The sequence below is a fragment of the Euleptes europaea genome, chromosome 13 (genome assembly GCF_029931775.1).
Source record: "Euleptes europaea isolate rEulEur1 chromosome 13, rEulEur1.hap1, whole genome shotgun sequence".
In the NCBI taxonomy this organism is placed as follows: Eukaryota; Metazoa; Chordata; class Lepidosauria; order Squamata; family Sphaerodactylidae; genus Euleptes; species Euleptes europaea.
Genome location: NC_079324.1, coordinates 63207982 through 63233048, shown reverse-complemented (window position 1 = coordinate 63233048; position 25067 = coordinate 63207982). Strand labels below are relative to the sequence as shown.

General features: G+C 50.6%; 1 protein-coding gene across 1 annotated transcript; it reads left to right on the top strand.

The window, feature by feature from the left end:
* Positions 1-276: 276 nt before the first annotated feature.
* Positions 277-24652, top strand: SART3 (spliceosome associated factor 3, U4/U6 recycling protein). Its single transcript, XM_056859637.1, has 19 exons — positions 277-459; positions 1734-1860; positions 3089-3193; positions 3684-3868; positions 10262-10367; positions 10975-11099; positions 12132-12287; positions 12954-13092; positions 13441-13548; positions 14466-14543; positions 15168-15226; positions 16481-16590; positions 17320-17432; positions 18295-18371; positions 19210-19378; positions 20482-20933; positions 21703-21855; positions 23022-23212; positions 24472-24652. The coding sequence occupies exons 1-19, from the start codon at positions 277-279 to the stop codon at positions 24650-24652; spliced, it is 2817 nt and encodes a 938-aa protein (XP_056715615.1).
* The last annotated feature ends 415 nt before the right edge of the window (positions 24653-25067 follow it).

Sequence of the window (25067 nt, the reverse complement as noted above, 5' to 3'; positions counted from 1 at the left end):
TAGAGGCTGTCCACAGAGCTGCCTGTTTGAAAACGAACTCTGAGACTCGACCTCTCTCGGCCCACCCTGGCTCGCGAGCCTCCTAAAACCAGCCTCTCCCTCGACAAGGAAAACTAGGGATTTCAGAACAGCGCAGGGCGGCGCGGCCATTCCTGGGGGCGGTATTTTTGACTCAGGCGGCGCCGGGGCAGCCTCCTCAGTGGGCAGGGGCGGGCCCGGGGCTTCCCACGGGGGCCGAGAGGAGCGCGGCGGCCCTGAGGCGGCGGCTGTGGCAAGATGGCGGCGAGCGGCGGCGGCGGGGCTGAGGCGGCCGCGGAGGAGCTGCGCGAGGCGGGAGGCTCGGAAGACGAAGGCGGGGAGGGCGGAGGCGACGAGGACGCCGAGGAGACCTCGGAGGAGTCCTCGGGCGAGGATGAGGAGAAGGAGAACGAGGCCGAGATCCAGCGCCTGGAGGAGCAGGTGAGGGCCCTCCGTGGGCGAGGAGGCTGCCCGCCTCTCTGCGTGAGTTTGTGCTCGGGCCTAGCGGCCCGAAGGCTTCTGAAGGAGCAGCTGGTGATCCTCAGGGGGATGGCGGTTTTGAGGTCTGCTGGCGTGTGGGGGGGTCCTGCTTGGGTGGGGTTGCCAAACTCCAGGTGGTGCCTGGAGTCACATGAACACATGAAGCTGCCTTTATACTGAATCAGACCCCTCTTGGTCCATCAAAGTCAGTATTGTCTACCCAGACCGGCAGTGGCTCTCCAGGGTCTCAGGCAGAGGTCTTTCACATCACCTACCTGCCTGCTCTCTTTCAATTGGGGATTGAACCTGGGACCTTCTTCATGCCAAGCAGATGCTCTACCACTGAGCCACAGCTCTCCCCAGTTACGCTTGATCTCCAGTATATAGAGATCAGCTCTAGGGGAAATTGCAGCTTGTGGGGGGGGGGGGGGCAGACCTTGAACTGAGCCTGGAAGCAAATTGGAAGCCCGTGTAAATGGAACAAGACTGGAGTGGTACGGTCCCTTGGACCCACTCTGGGGGCGGTATTCTGTACCAACTGTAGTTTTCGGGTGGTCTTCACGGCTGGCCTTGCAAAGAGTGCATTGTAGTAATCTAACCTAGGTGCTTTTCCTGTCCAGGAAGGGCCACAGCTGGATCATTAGCGGAAGCTGATGAAAACCACCCCGGCCACCGCTATTTGAGTGTGGAGAATTTCCTTGGGTTTTGGGGTGCTTTAATTTACAACCAAAGAAAACCGCATGAGAGGCCTATGCTGAGCATCACTTTCAAATTATTCATCCCCATACTTGAGAGCTACTTAGCTGAAGCAGTGCAGTTAGGGTTGCCAGCCTCCAGGTGGGAACTGGAGATCTTCTGTAACGATAACCGATCTCCAGAATATAGAGATCAGTTTGCCTGGAGAAAATGGCTGTTTTGGAGGGTGGACTGTGTGGCATCATACCCTTCTGAGGTCCCTCTCCAAATGCTGCTTTCCCCAGGTTCCACCCCACAAATTTCCAGGAATTTCCCAACCTGAAGCTGGCAACCTTTAGCACAGCAAAGCTTTTCTATTGGCCGTCGGAACATGCTGTGCCTTAAGGAAACATGTATAGCCCAAGAATTGGCCACAAATGGGGGGATGTGTGGAATGCCACAAAAGAATAATCTTTGCATCTTGATTGAGTGAGCAAATGCTTGCTCCGTTTCCAGTCAGAGCTTATAAATAAAGGCTTGTGTTATTACCTTTCTTTAAGCTGTCCATCAATGCATTTGACTATAACTGTCACCTGGACTTGATCAAATTGTTGCGCCAGGAAGGAGAGCTGGTAAAACTTCGAAGAGCCCGTCAGAAGATGAGCGAACTCTTTCCTCTCACTGAAGGTAGGTGATGTCTTAAAACTTGTAGCTTGTTTTTTTCATGAACACCCTTAAGCTCTTAGGACTGTTATAGGATGAGCACATTTGCGACTTGAATAGGATGTTGTGTGTGTACCCTGTCAGTTATGCCTTTGCATAAACTATCAAAATACCTTCTTTTCACTACATATCCCTCTGAATCAAATATTTGTGAAATCTGTGTGTGGCAGTTAAGGGTTTTTAGTGTACACTTTTGGCCGAGAGGGCCTTCAACAGCTTATCAGAATGCATTGTCAGGAAAGACAGGAGTGGTGTCCTTGTGAGTATCTCCCAACTGAGACTTTTCAACGTTGCGAGAACAAACACTTTTATGATAAAAAGGCATGTATTAAATTTTGATGACTATCTTGGCACAAAACTACACAGAAAGTGGCCACTACAAGAAACATTAGAAATGCTCTGTACCTACATACTAAATTTTGTTTGTTTGGATGTGAATGGCCCAGGCTAGCCCAATCTTGGAAGCTAAGCAAAATTGGCCCTGGTTATTATTTGGATAGGAGACCACCAAAGAAGTCCAGGCTCACTACCCAAAATTAAGCAATGGCAAACCACCTCTGAAAGTCTCTTGCCTTGGGAACCCTACAGGGTTGTTGTATGTTTGCTGCAGCTTCACAGCTCTTTCCACTACCAAATCTTTGAGACTCATAGATATCTCACGCTGAACATATGGTTGTGTTGTATTAACATTGGAAAACTCAGTGGAGGGTTGGTCAACTTGCCCATCTCGTATGCAGACTTACTTGTGACTGTGCCAGTTCAAATATGCCTCATTCAGATGTGGCAGTATATCCCCCCCCTTGAGGACCAAGGGATAAACCCTTCAGGGTCATGCCCCTCACCCCATTGTGCAGCTTCTGAATGTTGACACATCCCTCATTTATTTATTTAAAATATTATATGCTGCTCTTCTGTCATACACTCAGGATGTACGTTCTAAGTTTCAATATCTGTATTGCTTTAAGAATTGCATGTTTCAAATAGCTATATGTTCTCTGGAATGGTGCATTACTTTAAACATGCCCAAGCACTGGCGGGTCATAGTGCCAAAAAAAAGCACAAATTTTAATGCAGGCACCTTCAGGCAGGTTCTGGTATGTTCTGCCTCTTTCTTAGGCTTTTAAAAATATTTTAAAATCTTTTTATTATTTGTGCGTAGTAGAGCTGTATGGATTGTACCCATGTCTTGCAGAGATCTGGTTAGACTGGCTGAAGGATGAGATCCGAATGGCATCAGATAACTCAGAGCGGGAGAAAGTCTATGATCTCTTTGAGAGAGCTGTGAAAGACTACATCTGTAAGTTTTCCTTTTTTTGGAAAAACGTTCTCCATTTTACACATTAAAAATTCATAATCCAATGTTAAAAATGGGTTTTGTTTAGGAAATTCAGGACCTTCTAGCTAAAAAGACTTTTCTGCAGCCAAATGAGTGTGAAGGTTTGGATTTGAAAGATAGTCTGAAGCTAATTTGTTGAGGTCTGGTTCTCCAGCTCCAATTATTCCTCACTGATCATCTCTTATGATTTTTGGTTTTCCTTCCTTGCTAGCTTTGCGCTGTGTTGGTGTGTGTGTGTTTCAGGAAAGACTAAGTAGAATCAGAAGAAAGTAACTCTTAAGTTAGAGCAAATGCTGATGTTTACAAAGTTAAGGTGTGAACTAGGGCCTTGTGCAGAGAAACATGTCAAGCCACTCTTATCAAAGGGAAGTGCAGACTCATGGTCAGGCCAAGCTCTCATCCTGCCCCATTGGCAGAACTGAGTAAATAATACCTCTATGGCTTCCCTTAGGTCCTGAGATCTGGCTCGAATACGCCCAGTACTCGATTGGCGGCATTGGCCAGGAGGGAGGCATTGAGAAAGTCCGCTCAATATTTGAAAGGGCGCTAACCGCTGTTGGTCTTCACGTGACGAAAGGAGCTGCCGTTTGGGAGGCCTTCCGAGAGTTTGAAAATGCCATTTTGGAAACAGTGCAGGTAAAGCCTCTGTGTGAGAGATCCCCCTCTCTGAGTTTGCTTCTCCAAATCAGTTGCTCAGACGTTGATACAGAAACAATAGATTTATTGAAGCCTTCAGGAGATGAGACAGGCACAGGTAGAAAGTTGCAAGTGAGGGGCTATACGGGTTTACAGAATATATTGACTCCAGGGCACTGGGGCACTGGGGTTCACACTTATTGTTATGGGAAGTTACAAGCTTGGCATAATACAAAACATCAGACGGATCCCAGGAAGTCTGGTGCGGCTATCACACTTCCAAGGCCGCACCGGCCTGAGGGAGTACTGGCAGGAAGAACAGCGGGGGGGAAGATACATGGGCCATCAGGCCTGGCGCCTGAGACCAGAAGGTGTGAACTGCTTTTACGAGTTCACTGATAACACCGCAGGTGATGGAAAGCAGAGACACAAAGACAGAGACCCTCACATTCTGCCCCCCTTAAGGCCCCCCTCCGAGAGGACGAGGCTTATCGGGATAAGCGAGGTGGAATTCTCGGACCAAGCGAGGAGCTGCCATGTGGGGTGCGGCCACCCATTCGTCATGAGCGGAGCCAAGGTTTTTCCAGCGAACAAAGTAAAACAGTTTCCCTTTCTTCCATTTGGAATCTAAAACCTTGGATATTTCCAAATGGGTATCCCCTCCTACTACGGTAGGAATCTCATGAGCGGGAGGGGGGTGGAACTGGGGAGCTGCTACATAAGGTTTGAGGAGGCTTATATGGAAGACTGGATGAACTCCCTTGAGAGTCTTAGGGAGACTCAGTTCCACGGTAACCTCGTTGATTACTCTGGTAATGGGGAAAGGTCCTACATAACGGTCGCTCAGTTTTTTGCAGGGGCGAAGAGAGCGGAGGTTTTTGGTGGACAAATAGACTTGCTCCCCCACCTTGAGTTCCCATCCCGGAGACCGGTGTTTGTCTGCTTGTTCCTTGTACTTGCTTTTTGCCCTTTCCAGATTTTTGAGCAACCATGGCCAGGTGGATTTAACCACCTGAATCCACTCCTGAAGATCAGGGGTAGACTGGAGCTCTGGCGAGACGGGGGCAGAACCGAAAGGGCCAAAATCCGTCCCGTATATAACTTGGAAGGGACTAAAGCCGGTAGAGGAATGAGGCGCATTGTTGTACGCATATTCGGCAAATGGCAGCAGGTCGACCCAGTCGTCCTGGTGGAAATTTACATAGCAACGCAAATAACATTCTACTACCGCATTTACTCGTTCCGTTTGACCATCCGTTTGGGGGTGATAGGCGGAAGAAAGGCCCTGTTCCTCCACTCCCATTAACTTTAGGAAAGCCCGCCAGAATTTGGCAACAAACTGGACCCCCCGGTCGGAGAGGACCTTCCTCGGGATCGAGTGTAGCCTGAGGACGTGCGTGATGAACAGTTTAGCTAAGCCCTGGGCTGAAGGAAGACCTGCACATGGAACGAAATGAACCTGTTTGGAAAAGAGGTCTGTGATAACCCAGAGAACCGTTTTCCCCCGACTTGGAGGTAGGTCGGTGATAAAATCCATGGCGATGACTTCCCAGGGACGGGAGGGGTTCTCAAGCGGTTTGAGAAGCCCCGGGGGTTTTCCCATCCGTTTCTTGGCTGTGGCGCAGGTGGGGCAGCTGCGCACATACAACTCTACATCAGATCTCATACCGGGCCACCAGAATTGCCTTCGAACCAGGTGAAGCGTTTTTATGAAACCAAAATGACCCGCTAGCCTGGCCCCATGTACAAGTCCCAATACTTCTTTGCGAAGGGAAGATGGGACATATAGTTTCCCCCCTTGCACCCACCAAGTGTTGGTTCGTTCCAAGCCAGTGGGGAGGAGATGGTGCTCCTCCTCCTGTAAGGAGGCGTCCCGGAGTCGCTGTTGGAATGCTTCCGGGATACCTTTGAGCGTAGGGGGGGTCTCCGGTTGGCGGGCTTGGGATCGGGTGGTGACGGCCAAGCCAGGGACTTCCCCTCGCTGTTCGGGAGTGAACAGGGAGTCGACGGGGCGATCGAAATCGTTGCGATACTGGGGAAGTCGTGACAAAGCATCAGCTAGGGCATTTTCTTTGCCAGGGACATGTTTGAGGGTGAACCGGAATTTTGCAAAAAATTGGGCCCACCGAATTTGTTTGGCATTGAGTTTTCTAGCTCCCTTGAGAGCCTCAAGATTCTTGTGATCTGTGCACACTTCGAACGGCAGCTCGGCCCCCTCCAAGAAGTGTCTCCATATGGTAAGGGCATGTTTGACCGCTGCTGCCTCCTTCTCCCAAATGGCCCAGTTGATTTCGGACTGGGAAAACTTCTTGGAGAAGTAGGCGCATGGCCTCAACCGTCCCCCCTCATCCCTCTGCAATAGGGCCCCGCCCATGGCTACATCCGAGGCATCCACCTGCACCACGAAGGGCTTGGTGCAATCCGGGTGAGCCAAAACGGGTTCGGATGAAAAAAGTAGCTTTAAACGTTCAAAAGCTTGCTGGCACTGGGGAGACCATTGCAGACGGGCTGAGGGGAGTGCGGCGCTAGCCCCCCTGTCCTTGGTACGCAACAGGGCAGTGAGGGGAAGCGCAACTTGGGCAAAGTTGGGAATGAAATTCCGGTAAAAGTTGGCAAACCCCAAAAACTGTTGAAGTTGGCGGCGGGTAGTGGGGGTTTCCCAGTCCCGCACCGCCTGGACCTTGGCGGGGTCCATTTCCAACCCTTGGTGGGAAATCACATACCCCAGAAATGTAATAGAAGGTTGGTGGAATTCACACTTGGACACCTTAGCATACAGTTTGTGCTCCCGCAGCCGCTGGAGCACTTCTCGCACTAGGCGCACATGTTCTTCCATGGTCTCAGAGTAAATAAGAATGTCATCGAGAAATACCACCACCCCCCGAAACAGTAAATCATGCAAAACTTCATTAATTAATTGCATAAAGACACTCGGAGCCCCCGAAAGTCCGAACGGCATGACCAGGTACTCAAACATCCCAAAACAACTGGAAAAGGCCGTTTTGGGTTCGTCTCCTTCTTTGATGCGAATGCGGTGGTAGGCTTCTACCAAGTCCAGTTTGGTGAAGATTCGGCCCTCCTTTAATTGTGCTAGAAGGTCAGGAATAAGAGGGAGGGGGTAAGCATTAGACTGGGTGACTGCGTTCAGTCTGCGAAAGTCAATACACAGTCTTAAATCTCCCGTCTTTTTCTTTACAAAGAAAGCTGGGGCTGAATAAGGAGCCTTGGAGGGGCGTATGAAACCCCTCGCCAGATTGACATCCAGATAGTCTCGCAATACAGTCTTTTCACTAGGGCTCATGGGGTAAACCTTTCCCTTAGACAGTTTGCCTTCCCCTACAATCTCGATGGCACAGTCCGTTTCTCTGTGGGGAGGCAGTTCGTCGCACTCTCTAACATCGAAAACATCAGTAAACTGCGAGTACTCAGAGGGTAATTGAGGAGAGACTGGGGCGGGGGACCCCACCAGTGCGGCGGCTGGAGTTCTGAGTACCCGTTCCTTGTCATGCAACCCACAGGGGTTTTCGGGGAAGGAAAGCACCCGTTTAACCCAATCAATGGAGGGATTGTGTCCCCTTAACCAGTTCATCCCTAACACCACAGGGGTTACAATAGGGGCGATGGTGAAATACAACCGTTCCCAATGTTCCCCCACGGACATAATCACGGCTGCAGTTCTGTGGGTCACAGGGCCCCGTTTAAAGTCACTCCCGTCCATTTGGGAGAAACGGAGGGGTCCCGGAAGCCGCTTGCGCCGGACACCCAACTTCTTGGCAGTTTCCTCATTTATCATGGTGCGGGCACACCCCGAGTCGACCAACGCGGGGACCTCTAACGGGGGACCCCCTTTGGGTAGGGACAGATGAACACGCACAAATACATTGTCCTCTTGGGCGCTTACCATCGGTGGAGCTCCTTGCACAACGATAGGGACGGTCTGCTGCGGAGCCCCCTCTACAGCAGACCGACGGCGTTTTTTGCCGGCTGTTCCCACTCTTCCTCCTCGCTGGAAGAGGGGGACGGGGTGGTGGCTTCCGGGGAGCCGTCCGAATCAAAGACGGTATTTGTAATCCGGGACCCCGATGGGACCGTAGAGTCGGATGCCCCATCCTGGGGGCGCGCGTGGAGAGCGGAGGGTGCGCCGGAGCGCCGGCTCAGTGGTCCACTTCTGCGGCGAGGCTGGCTGTCGGCGGCCGGTTTCGTCGGCTCGGCCTGGGTTTGGCGGGGGGGGGGGGTCGGACGGCCTGAGCGAGAGGGGCATTGCGATGCAAAGTGACCCTTTCCCCCGCAGATCAGGCAGACGCCGGCCTCGAACCGCTTGCGGCGTTCCGCGGCCGAGAGACCCCCGCCACCCCCTTGCCGGAGTTCCCGGCCACGGTCACCTCGGGGCCTGGGGTCTCGCCCAAGCCGTTGCTTGGACAAGTTCAGGAGTTGTTTGCGATTCTCGATGTCAGCAGCATGGCGAACCCAACCTTCCACATCCGGGGGGTTCCCTTGCATGAAGGCCCAATGTTGGAGGTCTGGGTTGAGACCCTCCCTGAAACATTGTACCAAGGTAGCTTCACTCCAGTCCAGAATTCGGCTAGCCAGTGACTGGAACTCACTTGCATACTGCGCCACCGACTTAGTCCCTTGGCGCAGTTGCATCAGGGAGGCTTTAGACCGCTCACCCAGAGTCGGGTCCTCAAAACGGTTTCGGAGTGCTACCATGAACTCGTCCAGGGTTCGCAGCACCGGCGAGCGGAGTTCATACTGCAACACCATCCAGGCAGCCGCCTCCCCTTGCAGTAAGGAAGCCACGTACTGCACCCGGGACTCCTCAGAAACGAAGGTTCGGCCTTGTTCCCGCATAAAAATGTCTACTTGGACCATAAAAAAGGTCAACTGGTCTCCCGACCCGTCATACGTGACTTTCAGGTCCCGACGGGCCGGGGGGGCAGGGGTTGCGGGCGGAACTACCGGCGCCCCGTCTGGGGGAGCACCGGCTGGAGGTTGCAACTTCAGCGCATCTAGGGTCGTGGCCATCTCACCCATTACGCGTTGCATGATCTCCATCTGCTCCTGCATAGCCCGGCGGTCTTCCTGCCACTGCTTTCGTTCTTCCTCCATGAGGGCTTCTTTGCGGGCCGGGTCCCCTTCGAGTCCCGTGCTGGGGAAGGCCAACCGGCGATCCTTCGCCGCAGTCCGCGAGAGCGACCAGCCCTTGGGAGAGTCCAGCCAATAAGTAAGCCCCCGGGGACGTCCGTCCCGATCTTGGTCGGGTGCGCGACCCTTCGGTTTCTTTGGCTTGGCTCCCTCCTCCTTCGGGTCCGGCTTCTCCGGCTCGTCCGGTTCCTTGGGGGCATCGGGGTTAGTGGTGGTGTCCTCGTCGGCTGACATTCTGTCCAAAGCGGTACAGCTGCAGTCCGAGAGGCAAGGACTTGCAACTTAATATGAGAGATCCCCCTCTCTGAGTTTGCTTCTCCAAATCAGTTGCTCAGACGTTGATACAGAAACAATAGATTTATTGAAGCCTTCAGGAGATGAGACAGGCACAGGTAGAAAGTTGCAAGTGAGGGGCTATACGGGTTTACAGAATATATTGACTCCAGGGCACTGGGGCACTGGGGTTCACACTTATTGTTATGGGAAGTTACAAGCTTGGCATAATACAAAACATCAGACGGATCCCAGGAAGTCTGGTGCGGCTATCACACTTCCAAGGCCGCACCGGCCTGAGGGAGTACTGGCAGGAAGAACAGCGGGGGGGAAGATACATGGGCCATCAGGCCTGGCGCCTGAGACCAGAAGGTGTGAACTGCTTTTACGAGTTCACTGATAACACCGCAGGTGATGGAAAGCAGAGACACAAAGACAGAGACCCTCACACTCTGCCACCTTGACCACTATGAGTGTGTGCAGTTGTTTAGTGAAAGGAAAGCCTTGTGGTTAGGATGCTACTCTGCAACCTCATGGCAAGTCGTTTGGCCACTAGCGGGTGGGGTGGGGTGAAGGCAATCTGAGGGCATTCACCTTCTCTTGCTGCCAATTCTCTTCCTTTGAGTTTGGTGACGTTCTGCAGAGAGAGGAAGGCCTGTACCAGAGTGAGGATGGAGACTCCATCATCTCTGCAGGTCTCTTCTCCTGCTTTCCTTTTCTCCTCTCTCTTGTCCCCTCAGGGGGCTGGGGCTGGTTTTCCCGTTCATTGGCATTGGGCCCATTGACAAATCTCATTGCTGGTATGGCGTTTACATGCTTTGGATGAGCATGTGGTCTTGTTTGTGGCCAGGGGAGGTAGGCTGTGCTGACTTACGATGCCTCTTGACTTCTCTTCGTCGGTGGGTGGTTTCCAGTCTTCTACTGCGGCAGGAAGCTGCTTGCCTGATGCCCCCAGCCTTCTCTCTGTCCCAACAGCCGGCAGCTGGCAGCATTCCATCCCCTGAGCAGCAGCAGACTGTCGGTGCTCAGCTTGAAAAGATCCACGCGCTCTTCAGGCGCCAGCTGGGGATTCCACTGCTGGGTAAGAACTCCTGAGCTTTAATGGTTGCCCTCTGAGGCTGCCTCTGTTGGAAGGAGCGTAGCATGTGGCAAAGCTATTCTGCTGGCAAAGACCCTTCCACCAGAGGAAGATGTATGGCTGGAACTGGGTGGGTGGTGGTTTGTAGGATTCCTTTGGGCAGTACCATCAGAAGAACACATCCACTGGGCAACCAGGACTGTTTCTCTTGCAGGGGTCCTTGGTATGGTGGCAGTTTTCTGGTTGGAAGGGGTGGCTTTAGGGGGGTGTAAGGAAAGCTTCTGGTTCAGGCTCGCAGATGTTGAACTCACCAGGTGCACAGGAGCCTTGGTGTTAGTTGCGGACTTCTGCCTGTAATCTCAGTGTACCTTAAGAGGGAGATGGGCGGGAGGACAGAAGCCCATGAATTCTCCAGCCTACGGATGCTGAGGTCAGAACTGAGCCTTCTGTCTTTCGAGAGGTGCTCCAGCAAAGGGTTCGTGGAGGCTGCTATGCTTTCTGCTTGGCCTGTTCATGGCTCTCTTTGAGTGCCTCAAAATCAGCAGAACTGAACTTGTATCCTGCTGCTAAAGACCTTGGCCTTCCAATGTTTTTATACTTTTCTGCCCAGACATGGAGGCTACTTACGCTGAATACGAAGAATGGTCAGAGGAGCCGATCCCAGAAGCGGTGGTCAAGAATTACAAGAAGGCTTTTCAGCAGTTGAAGAAATGTAAACCCTATGAAGAAGCTCTGGTAAGCCGGGTCCCTGACTGCTGGCTACAGGAGGAGATTTTTTGTTTACCCAGCTGACAGTGGTGCAAACAATGTTGGGAAAACTAAGTATATAATAAAACTTTGCTTTATTGGGTCGCTGTAAATATTGCAAGCTCCTTTGAATTCAGGGAGGCCTTTAAAAAACACATTAAGAATTGTTTGGTCACAACTTTTGGAAGTCTTGGTAAGACAACGCATAATTTTTAAAAGGCTTTCTGCCTTCCAGACATTGTTGTGGTGTTCTTACAGTTTTCTAGTGGAACAGAAGCTTTCAGAGTGACTGTCGGCAGGGCTTTTCGTACAGGTCACTGGCAATGGTCTGTACACGTGCATTCTCTGTCTGGTATTGTGGCTCTGGTCTTGTGGAACATCTTGCCCCGGGGTGGTCAGGAAGGCTCCCACAAGTCTATCATTTTGTAGAATGAAGAACAGGAATCTTTAAGGGACACTTTTTATGAAGGGGTCCGACCTGTAGGGAACACTCAAGAGTTTGCTTTTATAGGGGATTAGGATTGTTGTCTGTTTTGCAGTGTTTGTTATGTGTATTTCCTTCCTTTTACGGCATTGTTTACAGTCTTTGCAGCCCGCATTCTGGCATTGTCATGCCTTAGGACGATTTTTGTTTTTGTTGTAGTTTGTGGCCTACTACGTTGTTTATTGGAGGTCCTTACTGTCTGATCAAGTTTTTAAAAATTTTTGTATCCGCCTTAAGCATCAGAGAGAAAGGTATAATTACATGTAGATGAAGTCAGTAAATAGAGGGATTTGAACCCAGGTGCAAGTCTCTGTTTCTAGGTTCTCATGTATCCCAAACAGCCTCCCTCATAGTATTCATAGCTGTGTTTGTTCCAAAACCTTGCTCACCTTTGGGTCTAGTACACCTGAAATCTTCCTGTGCTTGTATCACACAGTCCAAACTTTATATAGAACAGATTGTTCCGTTCCTCCTCCCCCCCCCCCCGCTAAGTGTGCTGAAATGGCTTCCTTTCTCTACTCCTGCTTGCTTTACAGCTGGTAGCCGAGACACCGAAACTGGCAGAACATCAAGCCTACATTGACTTTGAGATGAAGGGTGGGGATCCGGCTCGCATCCAGCTGACATATGAGCGAGCACTGGCAGAGAACTGCCTTGTGCCAGACCTGTGGGCTCAGTACACTCAGTATCTGGTAAGGAGCCCAGAGCTGGTGACTTCCTTGGGGGTGGGGGTGGGACTATACACTTCTGTTTTCTCCCAGCTTCACTGCTGTTCAGCCACAGCTGTGTGAGCTAATATTGAGCGCACATGAACATACGAAGCTGCCTTATACTGAATCAGACCATTGGTCCATCAGGGTGTACAGGGTATTGTCTGCTCTGACTAGCAGTGGCTCTCCAGGGTCTCAGGCAGAAGTCTGTCACATCACCTACTACTTGGTCCTCTCAACTGGAGATGCCGGGGATTGAACCTGGGACCATCTCCATGCCAAGCAGAGGTTCTGCCCCTGAGCCACAGCCCCTCTCCTCTACATGTTAGCAATCCTGAGACCTGCATAAATGTTCCATATTTGCATTCAGACTATGCGTAATTTTAATATTGATAATTGTATGTGTGGGAATAAGCAGGCTGCTGAAGACATTCCTCTTAACCCCAAAAACCCTACTCTACTACTTTTTTTGGATTTTATTACTTTAGCAGCTATTACCCATAGGCGTTTGAAGAAATTTCTCCATAAGTGTTAAAAATGGGCTTTTTTAAAAAATGGACATTCCCAGGAAACAGATTTTTGTGGTGGAAGCAGAACACACTCACAGCCCTGGCCTGAATCCTTCAGTCATGGTGTTTTATTTCCCAGGACAGACAGCTGAAGGTGAAGGGGCTGGTCCTTTCTGCACACGAGCGGGCGGTCAGGAATTGTCCTTGGACTGTCAAGCTGTGGAAGCAGTACCTGCTGGCCATGGAGAGGCATGAAGTAGAGCATCAGCTCATTTCTGGTAAAGAGACGCCTTGAAATACAGATTGCATCTTGTAATCTTTCCCTTTCCAAAAACTCTGAGAACTTCCCTGCCAACCCTTCTTTTTGTACAAACTCGAGTTGTGCAGGCAGGGTCAGGGTGCAAAGATGCCTTATTCGTTTTGACACTGTCCTGGGGCTTCATTTCAGCCCAGGTGAGTTCCTCTTGAGGAAGTGTGATCTTCAGAACATAATGGCTTCATGCACCTCTGGTTTGAGGGAGGGTTCTGAAGCTATTTTCTGGGACCGAGCCCTCTGCTGCTAAATGGGTTTGGACGGAGGCTGAAGTCGCATCCATACTGTTTTTTGTCTTCCTTATCCTTCTTAGAAAATTTTGAAAAGGCTTTAAACGCTGGCTTCATCCAAGCTACTGACTATGTGGAAATCTGGCAGGCGTACCTGGACTACCTGAGAAGACGGGTGGATTTTACTCAAGGTAATTGTGTTGTGGCTCAGGGCTGGGGAAACTTTGGCTTTGCTTATTGGTAGCCTTCAGGCCTGGCCTTGTTATGAGGCCTGGTTTTCACAGTTGGCTCATGGGGTGGTCAGGCTGGGCAGTATCGCTTCTAGTGCAAGTCAACTGAGTTCTTTTCTCTACACAAAATGTCTCCTGCATGTTGCAGACTAACATTGGGTGAGGCGAGGCTAGAATCCTCCTCCCTGACAACCAGCTTTCTATGTGTAGGGAGCATTCAAGCATGCCAAGTCTCATCTTATGTTCTCAAATGGTGCAGGCCAAGAACAGGCTTATCCCCTTACTGGTTGTGTGTGAGAATGAAGGCCGCCTTGTCCAGGGTATTCCTAGTTTCTTCCAGGAAGCCTTGGAGGCCTTTGGAATTTTGCTAAATGGCTCTTCAGTGGGAACTGATAAAGGCTGAAAGCTGGTCAAAGTTGCACTGGGGGGCGGCAAGCAAAGGGAGGGCCTGGAGGCCCAGCAACCACCCTGCTCGTCCTTTCCGTTCCTATATCTCACGATGCAGCTGCTGTTTTAATGGTTGCTAAGCGTAGAGAGTTGCCCGCTGCAAGGCCCAAGTTCTGTCCGTTGCTCTCACTGTTTATGCAAAGGGTGACCTCGATCGCAGAAATTGCTCTGAAACATGCATTTACTTCTGTATCTTTGCTGTGGTCACTTTGGCCGGCCCTGCAAGCAAATTGTTCTTTCCCAGTTCTTCCCATCTGTCCCCTCTCTCTCTCCCAAATACATGCCAGTCGCCTAGAGAACTTGTCCTTTGCTATCTGTTGGGTGTAATCTTAGTTTCCACTGTATGAGCAGACTGCTGGACTTGATGGATCTTGATCTGATCCAGCATGGCCTTTCTTATGTTCTTATGACTGTGGCTCGATGTCTTTCAGACTCCAGTAAAGAGCTGGAAGAGCTGAGGTCTGCATTTGCCCATGCTGTGGAATACTTGAAGCAAGAAGTGGAAGAGCGTAAGTTGGCGCTTTTTATTTTAAACCCGGGAAGGTGTGTTTGAGCCTGGAGATGCAGAACTGAAAGCTTAAAAGGGGTTTTAAGCCTCTTTTTGCACAAGAAGCCAGAAGGATCTCCCCTTCCGCCTGGGGGGGCCTCCTTCAGGTAGTGGAAGCAGCAGATTGACCTTCCCTCCTCACCCTGAGGTCTTTGCTAGAGCAGCGCTGCAGAATCTGACCTCAGAGGCCATGCTGCTTAGCAGTACGTTCTTCTGGATTCTCAGAAGCTTGACCCCATCACCTGGTTTTCAGAGATGGACTGCCTCTGAACAAGGAGGTTCTAAGGAAATATGTCATCCTTGCTTTTGCTACCACTGGCTTCCTTGTGGAAGACCTGCCTGTGGCAGATGGGGCGGGAAAGAAGGTGCCCAGAATGGGGGGGGGGTGGTTATGGGAAGCCCCAGACAGCATTCAGCCACCCTGAGGGGTATTCCTCTGGTGGACCACATTTTGGGCCTGATTTCAAGGGATCTTCTTCAGTTTTTGGTGCAAGGCAGCTGGATGCCTCTGCACTTTCATCCCCTAGAGAACTTGCTTTCTCCATTGTTTTCTGTTGGGTGTAACCTTAGTTTCCTTTGTCTGCAGGGTTTAGCGAGAGCGGGGACCCTTCATGTACCATAATGCAGACCTGGGCGAGGATTGAGGTACTGTTGCTCTTTTGAAACAGAGATCGTCTCACAGTGTACAATAACTCTTACCAGTCTTCAGAGCTGATCTTGTATCGAAATAAAGATTTGATTTGAATTGGAACTCTTACCAGTGGGGAAGCCTTTTTCAGCATACCTGGGAGGGTGGGAAGCTCTTGCCACTGACGAGCCTGGCCCAGCTGTTCCTGGCCACTCTGCAGAAGAAAGTGTGTGTGTGTGGGGGGGGAGACTGTGAGGTCCCTGCCACTGGCCAGTTTTCACCAGATGCGCCCTTTAAGCTTTCTGGCTTGGACACCATTGGTTTTTCCTTTGCAAAAGGAAGCTGGGATATAAACAGCAGGGAGCGGGAGCCTAAGAGTCATTCGTTAATCATAATTAACTGTGAACATAAGATAATAGTAGATTACCCTTTGGACAATACTAAAATGCGTTGCCTGTGCATCTCTGTCACAGGAAGTTCTTGGTGTCGTTGCATCACATTATGAACACAAAACTAGAGAATATTCATTAGTAGACACTCTTGGAACTGTAAACAGCACTATCAAACTTACCAACCCTCTGATCTGAGAACCGGGTTGGTTTCCCCGCTCCTCCACATAAAGCCAGCTGGGTGACCTTGTGCTAGTCACAGCTTTCTTAGTACTCTCTCAGCCCCATCTACCTCACAGGGTGTCTGTTGTGGGGAAGGGAAGGTAATTGTAAGCCGATTTGATTCTTCCTTAAGTGGTAGAGAAAGCTGGCATATAACAACTCTTCTTCTCTACCCCAAGCCACCTTTCAATCCATTAAAACAACGAATCAAACTTGCCCGGATCAGGCTCACTTGTACTGCCTTTGCAACTGCATGCCGGCGGTACAGGTAACAGCCAGTTCAAGCACCTGCTGTATCTTTTGGCTTCCCCGTTTCAGGGAGAGGCAGCAGTTTCTTTTTGTGAATGTATTTCAAGAAATGCTTTGAAGCTCCGTTAGGCCTTTTAAAATCTCGAGTGGGTAACTGGAACCACTAGGGATTGGAGCTCACAAACAGTCACAGCCCCTCTGGTGTGAAGCTGCTCTCTACTTAGTCAGGAGTTGGTCCATCTTGCGCAGATTGTTCTGACTGGCGGGGGCACTCCAGAGCAGGGTCTTTCCCGGCACCTGCTACTAGGGGGCCTTTGAACTGGAGAGTCCTGAGTTTGAACCCGGGGCCCTCCTCATGCAAAGCAGGGGCTCCATCTCTGAGCTGTGGTTCTTCTCCTGGCTTCTCCGCAGGCCCGCCTGTGTCACAACATGCAGAAGGCACGAGAGCTCTGGGACAGCATCATGACGAAAGGGAACGCCAAATATGCCAACATGTGGCTGGAGTACTACAGCTTGGAGCGGTGAGAGATTTTGCAAGGGCGGCTGTGGAGTCCCCAGCCAGGTGTCTCCGTCTGTAGAATGTGGGGGCTGTTCGAACACTGAAGGAGAAAGTGGGCTGGGACCCCTGGATCCGATGCTTCCTCTTGGTTTCAGGAGCCTCCTTCTGTTTCAGCCAGTAGTGGAACAGATCTGCAGGATCCTACCCGGCGGTTCAAAGTCCCCACGGTGTAACTGAGAGGCAACTGTCAAAGTACCAGAGATTCTGATGAGTTGTAGAAGCAGAGAGAGCAAAACGAAAATTCTCATCACTCTCTTAAAAACAGCCTATTTGAAGGCGATTTCCTTTTGCAAAAGCACACTTAACATTTAAGCAAACGTTTCATTGCTTGTTCTCTGGGATTTCCTCTCCCCCTTGTCCTCCATTATTCTGTCTGTTGCTTTCTGTTCCCTTTTTTTCCTGCCTCTGACAGTTGTGAGTTTTGCATCAAGTGTGAACTGCAGGCCATTTTTTTTTTTTAGTTAGGGTGTGTGAAAGATCCTGTGGAGGAGCCACAGTGCAAGAACAACTTCCAGGCAGTGTAGGCTGCCTGCCTTGCCTTCCTGAGTAGCTGTAGCCTCCAAAGTTGGGTGAAGTGAACGTGTTTAGAAGGGTACCGCTCAGCTGAGGATGCCATTGCTGCAGCAGGAAGCTCACTGCGCTGTGTTCTGCAACACTAAAGCCCTCTCTTTCTTTTGCTCTCTGGCTGCAGGGCACATGGCGATACCCAGCACTGCAGGAAGGCCTTGCACCGGGCTGTGCAGTGCACGACGGACTACCCGGAGCACGTCTGTGAGGTGCTGCTTACGCTAGAAAGAATTGAAGGTGAGATGCTTTGGGGCTCTCCAGGGTTGCATGATCAGCTGGTCCAGCATGACCCTCTGTGCAGGGAAGAGCGTGCTAGACTCACCTGGGCTGCTGGCGGCATGGAACAGGAGCCTGTGTCTGTGCCGTTGGTAGGCTAGCGGGGCCTTCCTCTAGGAAACACCCACAAGTTGGGGCTCTGTTTGGAAGCCAGCTGCAAAGTTCAATCCCACCACAGTTTTGCCCGTAACAAGTTAGTTCCTATGCTAATTAAACCTTATTCTAACTGTGGGGATTTATTTATTTATTTCATGATTTATAACCCGCCCTCCCTGGCTGAAGCCGGGATAGAGAGAAAATCTTTAAACTGAAAAAAAAAATTCTGTCTTTACTGCCTTCAATCTTCAGTATTGCCCAATTAATGAACTCATGAAATTTTTCACTGCTAAGATGTGATTAATTTTTTTAACAGTGACTGGATTGCCCTTCCAAGTTCTTAGAATTAAGTTCTTAACATTTTGTTAGTAAATAATGCCCAGGTTTTTTTTTACTTAAGCTCAGTTACTGTGAAGGCTGCTGGTGTGGCCATTATGTCCCCCAATGCTGACAGTCTTTCTGGCTGGGTTATTTATATGTTCTTTCTTTGATGTAGCTATACTCCATATTTCATTCTTGAGAAGGACTAGAAGCTCTTTTTTTAAAATTTAAAAAATGCATGTTCAGAATCAAAAGGCACCCCCTTGTATGTCGGTCCTGCAGTGTTTTGACTTGCTTATTCAGTTGTAAGGTTTATTATGACTTTACCTCAAGTCTTGGGGGACCCTTGCAGGATGGGCAGGGAAGCTAAATCGCCTTTTCTTTGGTCTCTCCCTCTCTCTCTTAGGCACCTTAGAAGACTGGGACGCCGCCGTTCAGAAAATAGAAAACCGGCTTGCGCGAGTGAATGAGCAGAGAGCCAAGGTTGGGGCAGCTTCTGAGGTCCTTTTGAAAAGCAGCATGCCTCTTTTTGAGGCATCCTTGCCTAGAGTTCACTACCTAACCAGGAGTTCCTTCAGTCTGTGCTTTGCATGCATGATCCCACTCATTGGATTTGCAGCTCTCTCTCCTGCATTATGAGCTTGGGCGGCAGGCGAAGAAGCAGCCACTTTTGTCCTCTCCCCACCAGTTCCTAGCTGGTAACATATTGGAGAAGCCCATCTGTGGTACTGGGTGGGTTAAGCCTGCCATGTTCTGCTTTGGCCCAGAGAGCTTCACTAGTCGTTGCCAAGGCAAGAGCATTCCCCAGATCCTTTTTGATTGATGTCCCTTTTTCTCTCTTATACACGTGTGTCCCTCTCTCATTGACCCTGAGCAGGGCTAGCCCAAGAGAACAAGCCCCCAAAGAATTGTTTAGGGGTTCTATATTTGGAGGGGGGGGGCTTCGGTGAAGCGGCATCGCAATCTGAATATGCTCCCCAGTGTTCCCTGTGGTCTGAGAAGGTCTCCGGGGGCTGCAGCCCTTGGCTCTGGGTAGGGCAGTTGGGGGTCAGCCTTGATCCTAGTGCCTGGCCTTCCATCCATGCTTCCACATTTCACTGGGCTCGACATCCCTCCGGTCCAGTTTCCATCTGTCCCATCATTCCCTCCAGGCCAGATCTTCTGCTTTTCATTTACTGCCCCGTTTGCCCCCGTGCCACCTAGGCTAGGTAGTTCCTTCCCCGCTCCCGTGCTGGGCGTGGGCTCCATCCCAGGGTAACGGAAGAGCTCTGCTTCTGTTGGGAAGGTGGACATTTCTTCTGGTTTGTGCCTTGCTCTCCAGGCTGCTGAGAAGGAGGCTGCCCTCGCTAAACAGGAAGAAGAGAGGGCTGAGCAGCGGAAGCAGACTCGGGCGGAGAAGAGAGCATCCAAAAAGTCTAAGAAACCCAAGGCGGGAGACAAGCGCAAAGCGGACAACGACGATGATGAGGAATGGGGGCAAGAGGAGGAAGGTATGGACCCTTTCTGAGCAGACAGCCTCTCTCAGCCCCTTCCTTGGCTAGCACAAAAGAGCTGCTCTGCCCTGTGCTCTGAAGGAGCCTGCTCTCTTGGCTGGGGTAAGGAACGGGGGGCGGGGGGGGGGCTTCATTTGGCATTTGGAATCCTGAGTACGTTTGCTGGGGAATAGGTCCGGTTCCCAGTAGGACTTAGTGCTAAGCAATCATGGATGGGATTGCACAGGACGCAACCAGCATCTTTACGAAAATCCACAGTTCGTTATTTGAATAAGTTTTGCTACTTAGTGGATCCTTCCACTAAGATTGGTTGGAGCTGCCAGCTGGGGAGGGGCATTGCCCGCCTCTGCCCCTGGCACCTGAGTTTCTCTCACATTCCTGGGAGGCCTGAAGCGGTTAGGCCTGTGGGCATTTTCCTCTTGCCCCCCTCCTCTTTGGTCCATAAGAGAGTATTGGGGGGCTGGGAGGAAATATATTGAGGGTTCTGCGTTGCCTTTATAGGACGGGAATGTGATAGGCAGAGAAGAAAGCAGGATGGTATCTGGTAGTAGCTTGTGCTCTTGATCTTGCTAACCGTGCTCCCTGCCCAGCTGCCCCTCCGTGGGTGAGATGTGGAGCATGCAGCTGGCACCAGAGAACGGTGAGACAAGAGCGCTCGTTCACCTCTCATATATACCAACTAATTAAATTAATGTATACCATTAATTAAATCAAAAGAGTTTCCATCTAGACATTAGGAAGAATTTTCTAACAGAGCAATTCCTCAGTGGAACAGGCTTCCTTGGGAGGTGGTAAACTCTCCTTCCCTGGAGGTTTTGAAGCAGAGGCTAGATGGCCATCTGTCAGCAATGCTGATTCTATAAACTTAGGCAGTTCATGAGAGGGAGGGCATCTTGGGCACCTTCCGGTCATGGAGTAGGGGTCACTGGGGGTTGGGTGGGGAGGTAGTTGTGAATTTCTTGCATTGTGGAGGGGGTTGGACTAGATGACCCTGGTGGTCCTATCCAACTCTATGATTCTATGACCTGCTTAACCTGTGTGCTGGAAGTGATCCTGTGCTCATGGGGAACGTCTCAGCTTCTTGACTTTCCTTCCACCAGCTGACCGGCCCAGCAAGAGGCAGAAGGGAGGCGGCGATATGCCAGATGAGGACAAGGTGGAAGACATGGAGACGGAAATGGGGCTTTTTGGGCGGGACGGGTCCACGAAAGCTGACCCAAAACCAAAGGAGGAGGCGGCTTCCAAATGGAAAGAAGCCCCCAAAATCCTGCACGACCGCGAGAAAGAGAACGTCACTGTCTTTGTCAGCAACCTCTCCTACAGCATGGTGGAACCAGACGTCAAGCTGCAGGAGCTCTTTGAGAGCTGTGGGGAGGTGGTGGAAGTCCGGCCCATCTTTAACAACAAGGGGACTTTTCGGGGCTACTGCTACGTGGAGTTCAAGGAAGAGAAGTCAGCTCTGCAGGCCCTTGGCCTGGACCGCAGAATCATTGAAGGGAGGCCAATGTTTGTGTCTCCTTGTGTTGACAAGAACAAGAACCCAGATTTTAAGGTACCCAAATCTGGTTTGTAAAGCCCCCACACCACCTATAATGCAATTGCTAGTCAGGGGCTTTGGAAGGCAGTAGGTGCAAGTGAGTGCCCCCAAAATACCAGCTTTGGTTTAAGTGTGTGGGGGGAGGCTTCCCCAGTGATTATCGTAGCGTGGTTCAGATTATGACCCTCTGCTGGCCCAAGGGGACTAGCATGGGATGCGGCTGCTTTATCTGAACTCGGGGGGCATCTGTGGCCTCGAGCTGTTCACACTCCCAAGCCATGCCTGCCAGGCCGATGCAGGGAATGAGGGAAAGACAGAGCTTTGCAACAGTCGAGTTAACTCCTGTCCTCGATTCATGGTCTGTGTAGCAGCTTGCCCTCTGTTTCCACAGAACAGATGCTTTCTCTGTTTAGTACCGTTATTCAACGAATTGTGCAGAAAGAGAAGCATCCCTTTTTAAATGGGAAAGGTGAAATCCTGCATTTGCATCGGGAAGCTGCAGTGCAGAATGCAAAGCTGGATTTAAAAGGGAGGAGGACAAGGCAGGAGTCCTTCTCCTGCGGAGCTTTGCCCTCCTGCGGCCTCCTCTCTTTTTACCTGTGCGAAGTGGCTGTGCAAGAGGTGCAGCTGCTTTACACAGGTGGCGGCCTGCTTTGAAGGAGACGGCTGTGGGAGCCCCGCATCCAGAGGTGGGATTGCTTCTGCCCGAGCCAGCGTCATGTTGAGATCTGGCCTCGGCTCGTTTGAGCGCGAAGGGCAAAAAGGACATTTATTTTCTCTGCAGGTGTTCAGGTACAGCACTGCCCTGGAGAAACACAAACTCTTCATCTCTGGCCTTCCCTTCTCCTGTACGAAGGAGGAGCTGGAAGAAGCGTGTAAGGCTCACGGGAACGTGAAGGAGATCCGGCTGGTTACCAACCGAGCAGGAAAACCCAAGGTATGGTCACAGCCAGAGCCCTGCTCCACACAGACTCCCCCAAGAGGAGTTTTTGCTGGGTTCCTTTTGAACATGTTCCTTCAGTGGAATTGTTGACTTTAAAGGTGGTTTGGCACAGAGGAGAGTGAGGACACCTCCTGTGTGTCACTGAATTATTTATTGGTAACCCTGCCTTAATTCAAAAATAAATACTAAAGGCAGCTTACAAAGGAAAATTTTTTAAATGGCGCAAAAGATTTTAAAAGCAGGTTCACAACCATTATCATCCAAAGACTTGTTAAAAAGCACCTTTCAAGAAATTAACTTAACCTCCCCTCCAAATCTGGAATAAAAGTGTTTTCAGGTGATGCTAGAAGGTCTCCAACAAAGAAACCGCTTGTGGTGCAGCCCCCCCCCCCATTGTAGGGGGAAATCTGTTGAGTCCAGTTTTCTGAATGCCACAGATGTGTGTCTTAAGTGCCCTCAAGTCGCTTCTGACTTATGGAGACCCTACCAATTAGTGACCTCCAGAACATCCTGTCGTTCACAGCCTTTTTTAGGTCTTGCAAACTGAGGGCCGTGGCTTCCTTCCTTGAGTCAATCTATCTCATGTTGGGTCTTCCTCTTTTCCTGCTGCCTTTGACTTTTCCTAGCATGATTGTCTTTTCCAGGGACTCTTGTCGTCTTATGATATGCCACAAATATTCGTAGAGAATGTTTTTTAATCAGGTTACCAACCTGTTGCCTTATTTGTGAGTGTTGTCTTTTAGTGGTTAGGGGTGTCATACTAGGACCTTTGAATCCTTGAAATTAATTCAGTGACCTTGGCCTAGTCAGGTTCTGTCCACCTAACCTGTACTGGGGTGGTTGGGAGGATAATTGGGAGGAGGGGGAGGACCATCAATGCTGTCCTGATTTCCGTAGAGGGAAGGGCAGGATTAAAATGTGATATGTTAATCGCTGGAATTGCTGTCAGGGTCAGGACTGTGAGTTATACTTGTGCATTCTTGTATACGTTTGGTTCTGATTCCTTGCGTGGCGCAGTTGCTGACCAACTGGGTCCTTTGCTTCTTTAGAAAAGCTACACTTGGTTCTTGAAACACGCCAGGCTGCATTGCTTCCTCATGCTAATGGATGTGTCTAGATCGGCATCCGCTAAATTTCCCGATTCCCTTTCGTTCTCTCAGGGCCTGGCTTATGTGGAGTTTGAGAATGAGACGCAGGCTTCCCAGGCCGTGCTGAAGATGGACGGCCTGACCATTAAAGAGCACGTCATTAAGGTGGCCATTAGCAACCCGCCTGCTCGAAGATTCCCTGAGAGGTCGGAGGCTGCAGGGAGAACTTCCCAGGTGCCGGGCCTACGGCAGATCTATGGCGCGTGAGTATTTTTGAGGGCTGCCTGTAGATGCGGGGCAGAGAGTACAGGAGGTGATCATCTTGCCTGTGTCAGGAAGTGTTGTATATTCTGGGGACACTTTTCCCTTTTGTTGAAATAAGTGGGAGCTCTGCAGAAGTTCCCTGGGAAGTGCGGAGCCCCCGAAATGAAGGGGGCAGTTCTCATGGTTCTAAAGACTTCTGCTTGGAGGCAGAGCTGTCGTGTGGACGTTCCTAGAGATTCACTTTCTTCCAAAAAAAAACCCTCATTTGCTGGAGGGCTTGAATTTCCTGGAGATTTTGAAAGCGCAGGACCACGTGGGGCTTTTGGGAGGAGAGACCTTGAGAAATCAGGTTGCTAGACCTTGTAGCTGTGAACCAGTTCTTAAATGACTGGGGAGAAAATGTAGGAGCTAAATTGAGGTTAAAGGTAGTCCCCTGTGCAACCATCGGGTCATTCCTGACCCATGGGGTGATGTCACATCCTGACGTTTACTAGGCAGGCTTTGTTTTACGGGGTGGTTTGCCAGTGCCTTCCCGTCATCTTCCCTTTACCCCCAGCAAGCTGGGTGCTCATTTTACCGACCTTGGAAGGATGGAAGGCTGAGTCAACCTTGAACAGGCTACCTGAAACCAACTTCTGTCAGGATCGAACTCAAGGACAGCAGGATTTTTAGTGGTTGAGGGAGGAGCATCAGGGCCCTGCCTGGTCCTTGTGTTTCCTTGTGGTTATCAACACCAGATGAAGGTGTGCAGTAGGGTTCCCCAACCTGGTGCCATAGGCGCCACCAGGCTGCCCACCAGTACTTATCTTGGCACCCACCATGCTTTTCAAAAAGTGGGCTTTCACTGGGAGGTAGGGCTTTCTGCTGGTTGTCCTCATTCACACAAAAGGGTTTTTCACTGAAGGATCAGGACAGGCGAGCCCCTGTGCTTTTTTTAGTCTGTGTGTGGTTCCATTCCACCTTCAGGTGTTCCTTCTTTCCCGGAAGAGGGAGGCGTTCCATTTGGCTCTGCCTCCTGTGGAAGGCATTTTGGGTTTGCCTCCGTCTCCTGCGGCAGCCATTGTGGGGTGGTTCTCATCACCTGTCCCAAAATTCCAAATGTGCCCACAGGCTCAAAAAGGTTAGGGACCCCTGGTGTACAGGGTGCCGAATCCTGCTTTTATAGCATGGAACTTGCATGGCAGAATTTAATTCTTTTATTTCAGTGTCCAGTACTTTGTGTGTAACTTTGGCCCTGTCATCTTTGTTCTTTCCAAAGCCGGGGGAAAGGAAGGACCCAGCTGTCGATGGTCCCTCGCGCTTTGCAGCGTCAGAGCAATCCCACAGCCAAGGCAGCCAATGGAATGGCCCAGAACCCACCCGTGACTCCGCCCTTTTCTGCAGAGGAGCCCAAAAAGATGTCTAATGCGGACTTTGCCAGGATGCTCCTGAACAAATGAGTCAGAGGTGTGAAACGCCACCTTACAAGCCTCGGGAAGTCACAGCCACATGCCTGTTCTCCTCTGCACTTCTGCACATACCAAGCTCAACAGAGCATGGACCTGTTGAAATTGAGAGCGAGGAATGGGGTGCCTTGGGTTTTATGGTGTGGGGGGAAAGCAGAATCTGATGAAATGGCTTTAAATAAGTGCTCCCTCATATTGAGGGGTAATGTGAGAAGAACTCACATCGTAGGTTGGGGTACAATTCAAAGTTTAATTGAGGTCCTTTATTCTTTAGAAATCTTCTGAACAACAGAGGAGTTTAACGTGACAGCTTTATTACTGTGACTTGCAGAATCCCACCATGGCCACAGATATCCAGTGAGTGGTCATTGGCAGCACCTGGTGCCGTTTGGGTTGGATCCTGTGGATC